At 43.7% G+C, this 14,986-nt stretch overlaps 1 protein-coding gene across 1 annotated transcript in view; it reads right to left on the bottom strand.

Moving 5' to 3' along the window:
• MND1 (meiotic nuclear divisions 1) overlaps positions 1-14,986 on the bottom strand; it is a 51,496-nt gene that overhangs the window by 29,781 nt on the left and 6,729 nt on the right. The window contains exons 3-4 of the mRNA XM_018571806.1: positions 11,618-11,675; positions 7,423-7,571 (exon numbers count right to left, since the gene is read on the bottom strand). Coding sequence (XP_018427308.1) covers positions 7,423-7,571; positions 11,618-11,675 — 207 coding nt within the window. The remainder of the gene's footprint in view (positions 1-7,422; positions 7,572-11,617; positions 11,676-14,986) is intronic.

Below are 14,986 nucleotides of genomic sequence, written 5' to 3' on the forward strand. Positions count from 1 at the left end.
AGAGAGAGAGAGAGAGAATCTGTTCACAAAAATGCGAGAAAATTAACGTACCCAGAGTGTTCCGCCACCTCTGCCCGCCCATGCTATTTATACATTTTAGCTGTATGCGGAACCCCCCTTGCAACACACTGTACACCCCACAGCAGCCCTGCACTCATGACCAAGCTGACCTATGAGAAGCGCGTCTTCCTTCCGGGACCTGGCCCAGGCTCAGAAGCATTTCCCATTGGTCAGCGTGGGAAAACCTTGTAAACTCCCTTGACCCTTATTTCTTATCGTTTCTGAGTTTTCAGAAGTTTTACATATACCCTCTCCCTACCATACAACTTTCTGAAATGAGAAAGAGGGACACCTTTAACCTCCCTGGCGGTATGATTATTCAGGATTTTAGCATCCCAAAGCGGTACATTGTTTTTCATGGACATTTGTTGTTTTATATTGTAGGCCTATGCAAAGTATGTAGGCAAAGAACACACTCTTATCACACCCCATTACATGGACCATGAAGGATTAGGCCGGCGCCGGCATCTGTCTTCCGGGTTCCGTCCCTTGCGAGCGTACGCGTCGCACGGGGGCGGAACCGGCGGGAAATAAAATAAAAAAACGGAAAAAATAAAATAACGAAAAAAATCCGAAAAAAATAGAGCCGAAAAATTAACGAAAATCAAAAGAATCATACCGCCAGGGAAGTTAAAAGCCGGTTCAGAGTGTGTTAAGCTAAAGGCATGGGATCTGTGCGTTTAGCGCACAGTGTAGTGCACTTCATTCTGAAGGCACCCAAACACACTTCCCAGCAGGCATGCAATGAAATCAAAATAGTGTGCATAGCATTGCAATAGTGGAAAAATAAATACAAAAATAACGTATGGACTATTTTCTCTCACAGCACGGCGACACAATGCACGCTATTGCAGTGCCGTGTGCCCGCCAGAAGGTTTGTTGAGGTGTCATTCAGAATTAATGGCAATGCACTACATCATCTAGCTGTGCAATAGCAGGGGCTAAATGCACAGATCCCACGCCTTATGTGCAATACTATAGCATGAAGCTTTACATAACAAATGAAATAATTTACAGGTTGAATGAAAGGTTTAATGTGGTATAACATGTTTGGTAGTTAAATAGTACATTTCTTAAAGAGGTCTTTAGATCAGACCAAAAAGAGGGATAAATGGGGAGGAAATAGGGCCAGTCCCACCAAATGAACGAAAGCATGGACACCGCCACTCCAATAGCTGATTAAGTACGTCTATTTATTAACGTATGTGCTGCATAGCAAAGACACGGTCCCGAAACGTTGCATTAAGTGTATTTCTTACGGAGCACCTACATTAATAAAGAGGTACTTAATAAGCTATTGGAGTGCCGGTCTCCATGCTTTTGTTCCTATGACGAGGCGGTTGCCATTTGCCGACAACCGAATCTCCCATCTTATCACATTGGAATAGTGGACCTCACCTTTCTTCCCCACATCCAATCACTATCCAAATCCTGCCGCCTTCACCTTCGTAACATCTTCAAAATACACCCCTTCCTCACCAAGGAAACCGCAAAATTACTCATCCACTCCCTTGTTATCTCTCGTCTGGACTATTGCAACTCCCTCCTCATTGGCCTTCCACTACACAGGCTATCCCCCCTTCAGTCTATCATGAATGCAGCTGCTAGACTCATCCACCTAACCAACCGCTCAGTGTCTGCAACCCCCCTCTGTCAATCCCCCCACTGGCTTCCAATAGCGCAAAGGATAAAATTCAAAATATTAACAACCGCGTACAAAGCCATCCACAACTCTGGCCCCGGCTATATCTCCAACCTGGTCTCAAATTATTACCCTAACCGTCCCCTACGCTTTTCACAAGGCCTCCTGCTTTCCAGCTCCCTCATCAACTCCCATGTTCGCCTCCAGGACTTCACTAGAGTCTCTCCCATCCTATGGAACTCTCTACCCCAATCTGTCCGACTATCTCCCACTCTGACTGCCTTTAGGCGATCCCTTAAGACTCATCTCTTCAGGGAAGCCTATCACACCTCAACTTAACCACTGAACAATCACTTTCTCAAACAATCATACCCGCACAGCTACCTCCTCATGTATCACTTGCCCCTCCCTTTTAGATTGTAAGCCCTCACAGGCAGGGCCCTCCTTACTATCTTGTTTTGAATTGTATTGTGACTGTAATGTCTTCCTTATATTGTAAAGTGCTGCGCAAACTATTGGCGCTATATAAATCCTGTATAATAATAATAATAATAGCAGTGTCTGAGTGCAGTGGGTATATGGACTAAGTCCCAACAAATGAGACACAGTTGGGACCTATGCATTCCGTATATGATGCACAAATACTAGACTATTCCGTGCAAGTAAATGACATCTTTACAAGAAAAAGCCTCTACACCCATGGTTCTCAACTGGTGGGTCGTGACCCAAAAGTGGGTCGCGACCCCATGTCCAGTGGGTCGCCACATGCCTTCCACTTTTCTAGGTATCCTTGTCCTCCCCTTAGACAAGCAAAGTCAGTTCTCGCACCGAGCAGCCATTCAAAAATATGATGCCCGGTGTCGACTTGAGGTGGGGCTATGGCCGCGAGGGAGCTCCATCCACACGTGCATTGCTTACAGCTCATCACTTTCTGGCTCCTGGCACCGGGCACGCACGGGAGCTTTACAAGCAATAGACATATGGATGGAGCTCCATCACAGCTCAGCAGCCCACACTTCACCCCAGGCTGAGGATCCACTCCAATTTCCATAATGGCAACCCAAACGCACCTCCCACCCACAGTTCGATCGCCTGCACCGGAAAGCACAGTACTGCAACAGGGAACATTGCAGTGGAACTTGGGTGGTGACTTAATGACCGAGGACAAATGTGGGTCCCGAGGTTTAACAGGTTGAGAACCACTGCTCTACACTGATCACATAAGATTTTGCTCTAAGCAAGAAATAATGCGTTTCCACTAGAACCAGTTATATTTAAACATTTCTTCTTTTGTTAGTTACCACTTCCCGATTAGCTGCAGACAATCTATTCTGGGGGGCGGTTTCACTATGACCGGATGTAAGCCTACTGACTTGAATAATAATAGAATGTTATTTTGTGCATGTCTAGCTATGGGACAAACTTCTCAAAGAAACATTAGTACACTGCTGAGTACTAACATAATTTATTGCCATTACTCCAGATAGGCATTCCCGTAATGCTTTCAAAAAGTTTAGCCCTGGAATCATAGGGCGCAGCATTTAAATCACAAAAGGTCAACGAGCCGTGGATTAGTGGAAAGCAATATCACTACACAGAGCTAAGCGTTAATGCCTAAGGCTTTGCTATGCATCAGGCTGCAGGCCAAGGGTATTTAAACCCCTCCACTACAGGAGCTAAAAATATTTCGAAGAAACTATACATTTAAATGTGTCATTTCATTTGTACAAGCAAATGTAAAAGTGCCCATAAATCACTGCTTAAGCAAACTTAGGGCTTAGTTACAGACTAAGTAACAATTTATAAAACACATGGACAGCCAGGGGCTTAGGAAAGAAACCCAAGTATTAATCTGTGCATGAGACAGCTTTATAAAGAAGGATGTGCTTAGGTAACACAGACTGTAATAGACAAATATCCATATAATGTTAACAAAACTAAGAGAGGCCATACATGGAGCAAACTTAACAAGGGATGCTTTCTGCGATCAGGGGCCACTTAAAGAAGAACTCCGGGCAAATCTTTGATTAACCATTGCAGAGGGGCCACCCCCACAAGGGTTAACTGCTCATTTTTGTCTAGGGAGGAAAATAAATAAAAAAAAGTTATACATACCCGATACTCGGGTATGTATAGAGCCGGTTTTTTCATAGACCGGTCCTTCCAGCCTCTCTCCTCCTCCGCTGCAGCAGTCTAAGGATCCTCGAGTCATCACGTTCTATACACTGTGTATAGACGTGAGGACGCCGAGGAGCAAGCCAGTGCTGCAGCGTAGGAGAAGACAGGTTTCAGAGACCAAAGAAACAGAGAGCTGGCTCAGCTGTTTGAGTTAGTATAACTTATTTATTTTCTTAGCACCTAGGCAAAATCATGCGACTAAAAAGTAAAAGGCCTACAGATGCCTCAATGCAGAGCTAAAAGAGCTTCGTGCTGTGAATTCAGTGCCTAGAAAAGAGGAAACTGCTTTTCTCCAAATAATGAGCAACTTTATATTAGACATGCACAAATGGGAAGTTGCCCCACAGAAGAGTTCCAGTTCATTTTACGGACATTAAACAACCCACAAGACAGCCGCCAAAGAACATAGTTTTCACTATTATGTCATACATTTCTCCATTTTCATTTCCTCTTACATAATGTTATGGATATAGCACCCCCTCTAGTGGCCATGCACTGATTAACACAAGCAGGACGTTCTACTGTGTTTTCCCGAAAGTAAGACCTAGAACTATCTTTAGAGATTCCTGTAATATAAGACCTACCCCGAAAAGAAGACCTAGTTTGGTGATAGGGGGCTCACATGTATTGCTGCATCCAAGCAGCCAGCCAGGGGTCCGAGAGTAACGTTCAATTATATGAGCAGCTGGTCTCTTGAAGTCTGCATGTATAAAACATGTCAAGGACCGCAAAACATTTAATCTATACACAGCAGGGACTGACCCTCGCGCCTCGGCTCCCGTCCGCCCGCACACCTGTCTGCCTCGGCTTTTGCTTAGAGCGCAGAGAGAGCTGCCGCCGGGCAGAAAACTACATTTCCCAGCAGGCAGCGGAACAGAGCGGCATGGCCAGTGGGGCCGGAGTGAGGTCAGGTGAGGTGAGGGAACTTCTGACTGGAGGTCCGTGCGACGAGGTGGCTCACTGGACGGCATCAGAGAGGAGAGCTCCAGGACAGCTGCAGCCTGCAGGCATGCGACACTGTGTGTGACAGTATTTTTTCATTTTGTTGCACAAAAAATAAGACATCTCCCGAAAATAAGACCTAGTGTTTTTTTTGGGGGGGGAGAAAAAATATAAGACAGTGTCTTATTTTCAGGGAAACAAGGTAAACCCTCGACAGTCAAAGCATGCTAACATTTTGTGCAGCAAGCCCCTGCTTTATTTATAAAAATATATATACCGTATATACTCGAGTATAAGCCGAGATTTTCAGCCCATTTTTTTGGCTGAAAAGAAAATTCACAAGGCTTAAAGAACTCCAGGAGTTGTAAAAATGAACCCTTGCAGTGGGGCTACCCCTGCACTGCAAGGATTAACTGCTCGTTTTGGTCTAGGGGCTAAAATAAAGAAGAGATACTTACCTGATCCTGGTTTCCATCTGGCTTCTAGACTGGTACCTGCAGTCTCTTCTCGCCCAAGTGGGGCGCTCTAAGCAGGGCTGCAACTAGTGATTATTTTCATAATCGATTAGTTGGTCAATTATTTTTTCGATTAATCGGATAAAAAAATTACATAAACACCATCCTTAATTTAAACTAAATACACAAATGCAGCGTTACAAACAAAGTTTACTGCAGAATAAAACTGCATGCACAATTTTTTGTAATCGCACTGCACTGAAACACACGGCATTGCGGTACTGTGCGTTCCAGTGCGGGTGATCACACTGTGGGTGGGAAGTGCGTTTGGGGTGTTATTGAAATGAATGGCACTGCAAAGCACCTCCTACAGCAGAATTTGTCAGGCCGAAACTGAAAATTACTTATTTCCCACCTTTTTGCTTTTTTTTATTATTTGTATTGTAAGCACATGGCACTTAAATAGCTTCAGCCAGGGAGTGACAGCTGCCAGTGGCAAGATTCCACAGACGGCAGCTAAATTTAAATGCAGCAGGTAGTGGGCTTGTGCAATAGCCTGCCTGCTATTGGCCATTTCAAATTGCAATAGCAGGCTGGCTATTGCACCCGCCCACTGCTTGCTGTGCCCTCCTCCCAGCGTGGAGGAGAGCGCCAGGGGATCCAACCAACTAATCAATTATGAGAATAGTTGACAACTATTCTCATTATCGATTAGTTGGTTGCAGCCCTAGGTCCAAGGACCTATGATGTCATACAAGTGCATTAGACATGAGGACGCTGAGGGACATACCACCTCCGGAGCAGGGAGGTGGAGAGGTCTCTTGCTGACAGCAGCAGAACCAAGGATCAGGTGAGTAATATTATCTTAATTCTGGCTTCGAGAAAAATGAGCAGTTAACGCTTGCAGTACAAGGATAGCCCCACTGCAAGGGTTCATTTTTACAATTCCTTAAGTTCCTCTTTAACATACAGGTCATTGCTCCTAAACATGCCACTACTGATGTTAACATGGAGTTTCTATACATTGTCTAATGAGAATATAATAGGAGGCATTTCTCATGGATATATTATAACTCCTGATAAAAAGGCACCCTATCTAGCCCCCTATCTAGCCCTAAGAAAAAGCCCCCTATCTAGCCCTGAGTCAGAGCTTACACAAGTCTAAGGACTCCTTCCCCCACACATACACCTCCCACACGACAATGCTTAGGCATTGATCACTGTGCTCAGTCCTGGAGTATACCGCTCTGACCTCCCATTACACCCCGCACTTAGCCACCATGGTGCAAAGCCACAATCCACCTTCCAAGGATTTACATCAGTTTGCAGCAGGATGGCAGCAAACAAAGAATCTCCTCCAAATGTATCTTTATTTCATACTGTAAAGTCCATAAAAGCAACATCTACTCTGTTTCAGCCCTACTGGGCCTTTGTGAAAGCACGACCTGATCAGTGAACTGTGGTAGAAAAAGGAAAGGATCTCGTGCTACCCCACATCTGGTAGTACAGTACAAGGAAGGAGGAGGTGGCCATCTTGAGTGAGTAAAATACAGGTTGACATTTAATGCATTGAAAACACAGAGGGGAATTTATCAAAACTGAAGCAGAAAAAAATCAGGAGCAGTTGCCCATAGTAACCAATCAGCTTCTCTCTTCAGTTTTAGTTAAGATTCGAAAATGAAACACACTGATTGGTTGCCATGGATAACTGCTCCAGATTCTGATAAATTCCCCCCCGCAGAGATATGTATGTGTGTAAACATCAGCACCAGCATTTAAAAATGTGGGAACTTACGCCCATGCATGTATAAATGCTACACACATTTACACACATATACCAGTATACAGCCTTTACTGTCCATACGTTGCTATGGACAGAAAAAGACAGCAGTTGGGACTCCCGGGCACCGCAAACACATGAGTATTTTACACTGTATGCCAAAATGCCTCTATTTGCTCCCTGTGTGCATGAGCCCTAAGAGATGCTCAGAAATGTTCACCACCCTTCATCAACATTCACACACTAAAATTTTGTTTAATCTAGAAAAAAAAAAAATCTGCCTGAATGCACTCAGTTTAAAGTTTTTTTTAGTAGTGTAATACTACATCTGCACATACTTTATAGCAGGATAGTGTCAGAATTACCTGGCTTTCCAAGGTCTCCAGCTTTCTCTTTCGACTATGAAGAGCCTTACTGGGAAAAGCCCAAAAGTAATTTGAGGTCCCAATGCGCTCGGAATCCACCATAGCATCGTCCACCAGGCTTTGCAGGACGTCCTTCACCGACATGGATGCTGAAAAAAGTTAAAAAAAAAAAGAATTATCCTTATTAATTGTGGAAATGTAATAGATTTACATAATGCAACTACTTAATCCACCATTGCTCTCATCGGTCAAGAAGGTGCACATCAATAGGACTATGACAGTAATATGACTCCGTGCAGAATGCAATGCCACTCAAAAACATTCATGGCAAGTTAAAGTTCATCTTTCCAATATAAAAAAAAAAAAAAAAACACAAAAAAACGAGAACATGGATTGCTAAAGTGTTCCACACTTCATACAGTAATTTATGGGGAATTTTAACTACTGGTACGTGGTTTCCAAACACTGCAAAAATGTCTAACCAAGACAATTAACAATATATATGTTAAAACTATAACGAGTTATAAAATGAACAACAGTGTTTGTTAGGCTACATTCGCACTCCAGCGTTTAGGTTATTTAAAGACGGGAGAAATTATACAAGAAGTATAACCAAACTTTATGGTTCCCAGATCACTTCCTTCTTCATTTAGAGCAGTGGTTCTCCACCTGTGTAACCTCAGGACCCACATTTGTCTTGGTTATTAAGTCGCGACCCAAGTTGCACTGCAATGGAACGCATGGCTTTGCGGTACCACACGTTCTGATGTAGGCAATAGAACTGTGGGTGGGAGATTGGCTTGAATGGCAATGCACCTCTCACACCAGAACGTGTGGTAGGTGCGATTGCCCGGTACAGTGCAATAGTTACACGGGACTGTGCGATTAATGCACTGTACTAGTGTGAATGGGCCCTCAAAAACACTGACAGACACAACCAGAGACAATCTCACACAAGCACTCCAAAAAAAATAATAAAAAATATATATATTTTTTGTAAATCCAACCAGTCTCCCTACCGTACGAGTACTGCAGTGGATCCTCAGCCTGGGGTTCAGTGTTGGCTGCTGTGCTGTGACAGAGCTCCATCTATATGTACATTGTTTGTACAGCTCTCTTACGCACCCTGTAGAGGTGCTAGGAGCCAGAATGTGACATCACTCCGGTCCAGGAACCTCTACAGGACACTCAAGGGAGCTGTAAGCAATGCACTTATGGATGGAGCTCCTTTGCAGCCATAGCCCTAGCCCACCCCACCTCAAGCTGACACTTGGTATCAAGCAGCATATTTTGAATAGTTGCTTTGCACAAGAACTGCCAGTGCTGCACTAGGGGGAGGCTGAGGAGTCTCTCACCTAGAAAAGTGGAAGACACAGGGGGACCCACTGAACACAGGGTCACGACCCAACAGTTGAGAACCAAGGATTTAGATGTACCTGCCTTTCTGGGGGTTTAGCCATGTTTACATGCGGGGAGATATTCCTTTTTTTGTTAGGATTCCATTTTATTAAGGATAAAGGATCCAAATAAAGATACAATGGTAAAGCCACCGTACCGTAGTGTAAATTTGCAACCAAATACAACGACCCTAGTATACAAAATCATAGACCCTAAAGGTTTATATTGTTTTATTAAAGATTCTAAATAAACAAAAGATAGGCAGTAAGCGACCATACCCCTCACCTCATGGGACCACAACTTAAGAGGTTAATTGCGGCAACTACTGATTAAAAGTCCAACACAAACCCTTATATCATAAGTCAGTACAAAAGTGAAAGTGAGGAAGAGCCTAAAAGAGAATGGTCATGTGGAATAGACCAAAGAAACAAAATCAAAAACAAGCAAAATGAAGAACAAGAGAAAGGAATATAATAGTGAAGGACAAAGAAAGAAGAGAGAAAGGAAAAGAAAAAGAATAAATAAGTCATGGAAGGAGAGAAGAGGAGTTAGGAGAAAGGAATAAGGGGAAGAGTGAGTTCCTCCCCCAATGGCAGGAACCCCAAGGAATGGGACACACCAGCACACCCTCCATGTTTTAAAGGTCATCTGATGGGGCAGATGTGAGCTAAGTAGCAAACTGCAGGGAGGAAACAAACTCTATCCAATAAAACCAAGTCTTATGAATTGTATCCATTGTCCCTTTTTTAGACGCAATCAGATCCTCCATGTGCCAAAGCTCATTAACCTTGTTAAGCCACATGGCAATGGAAGGAGGGTGGGATTTCCTCCATAAAGTCGGTATGCAGCTTCTCACAGCATTTATCATGTGTGGAAGAACAGATTTCAAATACGTCGTTTTAGGGATTTCATTATAATGTAAGAGGATGGCATAAGGCGATTGAAGTACTGCTGGAGTCCTATACCAGTGGGTAAGAATCTTGTAGCCTAATTCCTGATATTTAGTACAAATGCATGTTTTATGGATGTAGATAGGAAGCTTATCCTTCTGATCAGATATGAATTGGATCCCCAGTACTTGCTCCCATCTACCAACAAAGGAGGGAGCAAAATCCTTGGCAGGAGAGTTCCACATGGTATACAAAAAGGGACACTGTGTGTCTAAGTGGCAAGTCACACTCTCTCTCAAATGCAGTTAGAGGGCAGTTATAGTCCTTTGTGGGGGGACTGAGCGAAGGAAATGTGATAACTCTCCCTTACTCCAGAACCTCAGATGGGACCACTGTTGATCTATCAATAGCACCGCTAACGTAATCCAGTTGTCATTTTTAATAAAATGCTGTACCCTAATCAGATTTATCTTGAACCATGGAACAGAAACTAGAACACTATCTCAGGACTGACTCAGTTGAGATCCCAGTGCTCTCGCTAGAGATCTACTGCATTTGTTACCAAATTTGTAATAAATACGTTTACATCTAGTCAGTAGACCCCTTGCTTTGGTAAGACATCACGACTTGAGTTGTCAATTCAACAAGAACCGATTGTGCCAAGGAATGTTTATGAAGAGACTCCCAACGGTGTATATCAGTCAACAAACGCTCAACCTGTGCTTTCTTCAGTTTGGAGCCCATTTAAACAAATGTACCTCGAACGTACGCCGTATGTGCCTCCCATACAGTAATAGGGTCACTGTCCGTGGTGTCGTTACAGTCAAAAAAAGTAGACAGATCCGATTTAATCTCCAGATTGATCGAAATAGAAGTGGGATTACCTAGCAGTCTGTTAAAGATTGCCACCACTGTATCATGGACATTCTCCGGTCCTGTAGCCTCTGGAATACCCCCAAGCCACTTGTCATCCAAGCCTTCCATATGTAACTGCAAATATTAGAACCAACGTACTTGAGTGTCCCGGAAGGCCTCCAAAGATGGGAGTCTCGCCTCTACTGCCGCAGAGCATGCATCTTCCTTGTTCTCTCTTGTAGTCAGTTGATGAACCTCCTGTCGCAGTTCCTGGATTTCCCGGCTGTGAGTCTCCTCTATTTTTGCCACCAAAGCTTCAATGCCCGCCTTAGTGGGTAAGGAGCGGGGCAAGGCCCCAATGTCCAGAATTTCCATATCCCGGGACACATGCGACTCACCGCCGTCAGGACTCGCCGTGGCTTGGGAGGTCAGGGCCACAGCCCTGCTGTCCACACTCCACTTTGAGAGCGATGATTGAAGCGTGGACAAGCGTGGCTCAGAAGGAGCAGGGATCTCCTGAGATGGCAGCTTCAAGTATTCAATATACTCAGAAGTGTGTGTTGGATGTTGGGCCTTCTTCAGCCATCATAGCTCCGCGACAGGATTAAATTTAGTGGCACAGGCAGTAGCATAGGTATTATATCTCTTCTTTTACTTGTTTTGGTTATTTTGGGCTATAACAGAGCTGCTTTAAGAAGAACACTGTTTGCATAGAAGGAATTTGGAGGGCTTCTGCTTATGGACTACAATCTCACGTTTAGTTTACTTATTTCTATTGAGATTGTAGTCCATCACAGGAGTGAGCTTGGAGCGGTAGCTACTTTCCAAAACACACACACAGGGGACATGGAGAACAAAAGTAGCCACCCTCCAGAAGGAAGGAGAGTGTCAGCACCAATTCAGAGATGATTTGAGGATCTACAGCCGAGTGATACACAAATAAGGACCAGTATTGTTACAAGTAAAAGGTACTTGAATGTATTTTTAATATTTAACTCCCGAGTTTAGTGTCTCTGTAATTCTTCCCATTGCATTACTGAAGAAACACTTACTAATCCCTTTCTCTTTTGGGGCGATTTTCTCCAGGTCCTTCAGTTGGAATACATCTTTCTGTTTGCATAAAAAAGGACAATGTTTTTGTCAGTGATTAGACAGCAGCCTCCCCCATTCAGATTACAAATAGACATAACAAACAGAGAGACATTTAAAAAAACCAACAACTATAATGTTAAAGGAAGTCTTTTTAATTGTGAATTGTCATGAGTTTTTAAACACATATTTAAAAAGCAAGGAAAATGCATGATCAATTCAAGTATGCAAAAAGTTAACCCTTGCAGTGGGGCTACCCCTGCACTGCAAGAGTTAACTGCTCGTTTTTCTCTAGGGGCCAGAATAAAGAGGATATACTCACCTGATCCTTGATCCTGATGCTGTCAGCAACAGACCTCCCTCCACCGCCCTGCTCCGGAGGTGGCATGTCCCTCAGCATCCTCATGTCTAATGCACTTGTATGACATCATAGGGCCTTAGGCTGCCTGACTTGGGGGAGAAGAGGCTGCAGGTACCAGTCTAGAAGCCAGATGGAAACCAGGATCAGGTAAGTATCTCTTCTTTAGTTTAGCTCCTAGACCAAACTAGCAGTTAATCCTTGCAGTGCAGGGGTAGCCCCACTGCAAGGGTTAAGTTTTACAACTCCTGGAGTTCTTTAAGCCTTATGAATTTTGTTACATAAATAGCGAATATAAAGTGTGTACAGTAGAATCAGCAGGTCCTCTGTAAGGTAGAACATTTAATAAACAGTAATACAAATACCATATGCATTATGCTTTTGCAAAATCACATTAAAAAAGCAAGGAAAACACATGATGAAGAAGAACTTCAGGTATGCAAAAAGTTAACCCTTGCAGTGGGGCTATGCCTGCACTGCAAGAGTTAACTGCTCGTTTTTCTCTAGGGGCCCTAAACAAAATTATATACTCACCTGATCCTCTGTCCTGTGGCGGCGAGTGCTCACCTCTCTCCCTCTGCGCTCCGGCTGTGGTATTTTCCTTGCCGTCCTCACGTATAAAACAGGTGAATGGATTGCATTAGATGTGATGACATCAGCGGAGCTTAGACTACCGGAGCCCGGGGGAAGAAGAGGCTGCTGTGACCGCTGTAGCAGCAAGGTTGAACCGAGGTGAATCAGGTGAATATTTTTGTTTTATTCAAGCCCATAGAGATAAACAAGCACTTAACCCTTGCAGTGCAGGGGGTAGCCCCACTGCAAGGGTAAACATGTTACATACTGGAGTTCCTCTTTATGTACATCTTCATGTTTTTGTGCGGTGCAGTTTGGAGAAATGTTTACAGCGTTGTAATGTGAGTTTTGTTGGAAATGCGCACGTCCATTAAATCATAGAACAAGCGCAAGATGTGTTCTTTGCATGTGTTTTACACTTATGAATACACATAGGGGAATACTCATTACGAGGGATGCCCGATAACGATACTAGTATCTGTACCGCTACGGAGTATTTGACCAAGTACTAGTACTCGCCCAAATGCTCCGATACCTTCCCTGATACTGGAAACTCTTGGAAAGAGGAAGATTTTCTCTGACTGGCAGTGCCAAAGGGAAACATGGAGCCGGCTTCCCGGGCAATCAGGAAGCCGGGTGGCAAGTAATGACCTGCCTCCCGGCTTCTTGATTGGCTGGGAAGTCGGTTTCAAAATCGAGCCGGCCAAACAACATGGATCCGGCTTCCTGATTGCCCGGGACGCCGGCTCCATGACAGCGGAAGCACCGATATCGGTACTCTGTTTCGGCAAGTACTGAAAGCAAAATATCGGTACTCTACACCGAAAAACTGGTATCAGTGCATCCCTACTCATTACATACGCAAAAGCTGGCCATACACCCACAGGGCTATTCACAAAAGGGTGAAGAGTTTGGAGAAAACAGGAGAAGTGACCAATCTAGGACAACATGGCTGAACTGGAAAGTGAGAGGAATTGGAGAATGTTTCCAAATCAGCTATGTTGTCCTAGATTGTTCACTTCTCCTGTCTTCTCCAAACTCTTCACCATTTTGTGAATAATCCTGTAATTGCTTTTTCCTCATTCAGCCCTAGATTCCCCCATCCATGGCATTCCCTGCTGGCTACTATATTCTAACAGTTGTAACCGCTGCTGTCAGAATACCCAAACAGTGATTGCAATTGATTGGCTTGTCGGCCTGTTTGACTAAAACAAACTCTGTTATCTGTGATGACCTAAAAACACTACTGGTAGCCATTGACCATATGCCCTTATGGTCTGATAATGATGTAGCTAAAAATGTACTACATCACACATGGTCCATTAGTACATTTCCACCAGTAACGCACCTAAAAGGTCTGTGTCACATGGCACAATAGAAATGGATACAAATAATTTAGGTGGTATTTTTAGTGATTGGTTGGTATACTAAATATATATGACTCATTGCAGTGTCATCTTCCCAGTCACAACTAGAAGTACTTGTATGAGACTGGCAAGTGTTTGCAGTCTGTAAAGCAACACAAGCGAGTTCAGATGATCACTGAGTTGCCATACCACCGTATTCAACAAGGGAATCCGTGTTTATATAAAAATCAATAATCTAATATTAAAGTGACACTAAACTCAGGAGCTAAATGTTAAAAATACATTCAAGTACCTTAACTGCTGTAGATCCTCAAATTATCTCTCATGCGGACATTGCCCTTCCTTCTGGAGGGTGGCTACTCTTGTTCCCCATGGTCAATGTGTTGTAAAGTAGCCACCGCTCCAAGCTCACTCCCGTGATGGACTACAATCTCATGTTTATTTCAATCATTTGTATTGAGATTGTAGTCCATCACAGGAGTGAGCTTGGAGCGGTGGGGAACAAAGTACAAACTGCTGGGGAACAAAGTAGCCACCCTCCAGCAGGAAGGACAGTGTCAGCACTAACTTGGAGATGATTTGGCTATATACAGATACACAAATAAGATACATTTTTATTAATAGTTAAGGTACTTGAATGCATTTTTAAGATTTAATTCTTGAGTTTAGTGTCATTAACTCTTTCACCTGTAGCATCATGAGTGAAATGAAAATGCTGTATGAAAATATCCTATAAGGGCCGATTCACACTAGAGGGTTTGCAGCTGTGATGGCCGCCCTTTCCAGTGCAGCCTCAACGCACTGACAAGGTAATAGCCTTGTGTTCAAATGTCTCAGTTCACACCACCAGTACTGTATGCCGTACTCAAATGTCTCAGTACTGTATGCCGTGCTCAAATGTCTCAGTTCACACCACCAGTACTGTATGCCGTACTCAAATGTCTCAGTACTGTATGCCGTGCTCAAATGTCTCAGTACTGTATGCCGTGCTCAAATGTCTCAGTTCACACCACCAGTACTGTATGCCGTACTCA

Source organism: Nanorana parkeri, unplaced genomic scaffold (assembly GCF_000935625.1).
Source record: "Nanorana parkeri isolate BGI_ZX_2015 unplaced genomic scaffold, ASM93562v1 scaffold1843, whole genome shotgun sequence".
Lineage (NCBI taxonomy): Eukaryota > Metazoa > Chordata > Amphibia > Anura > Dicroglossidae > Nanorana > Nanorana parkeri.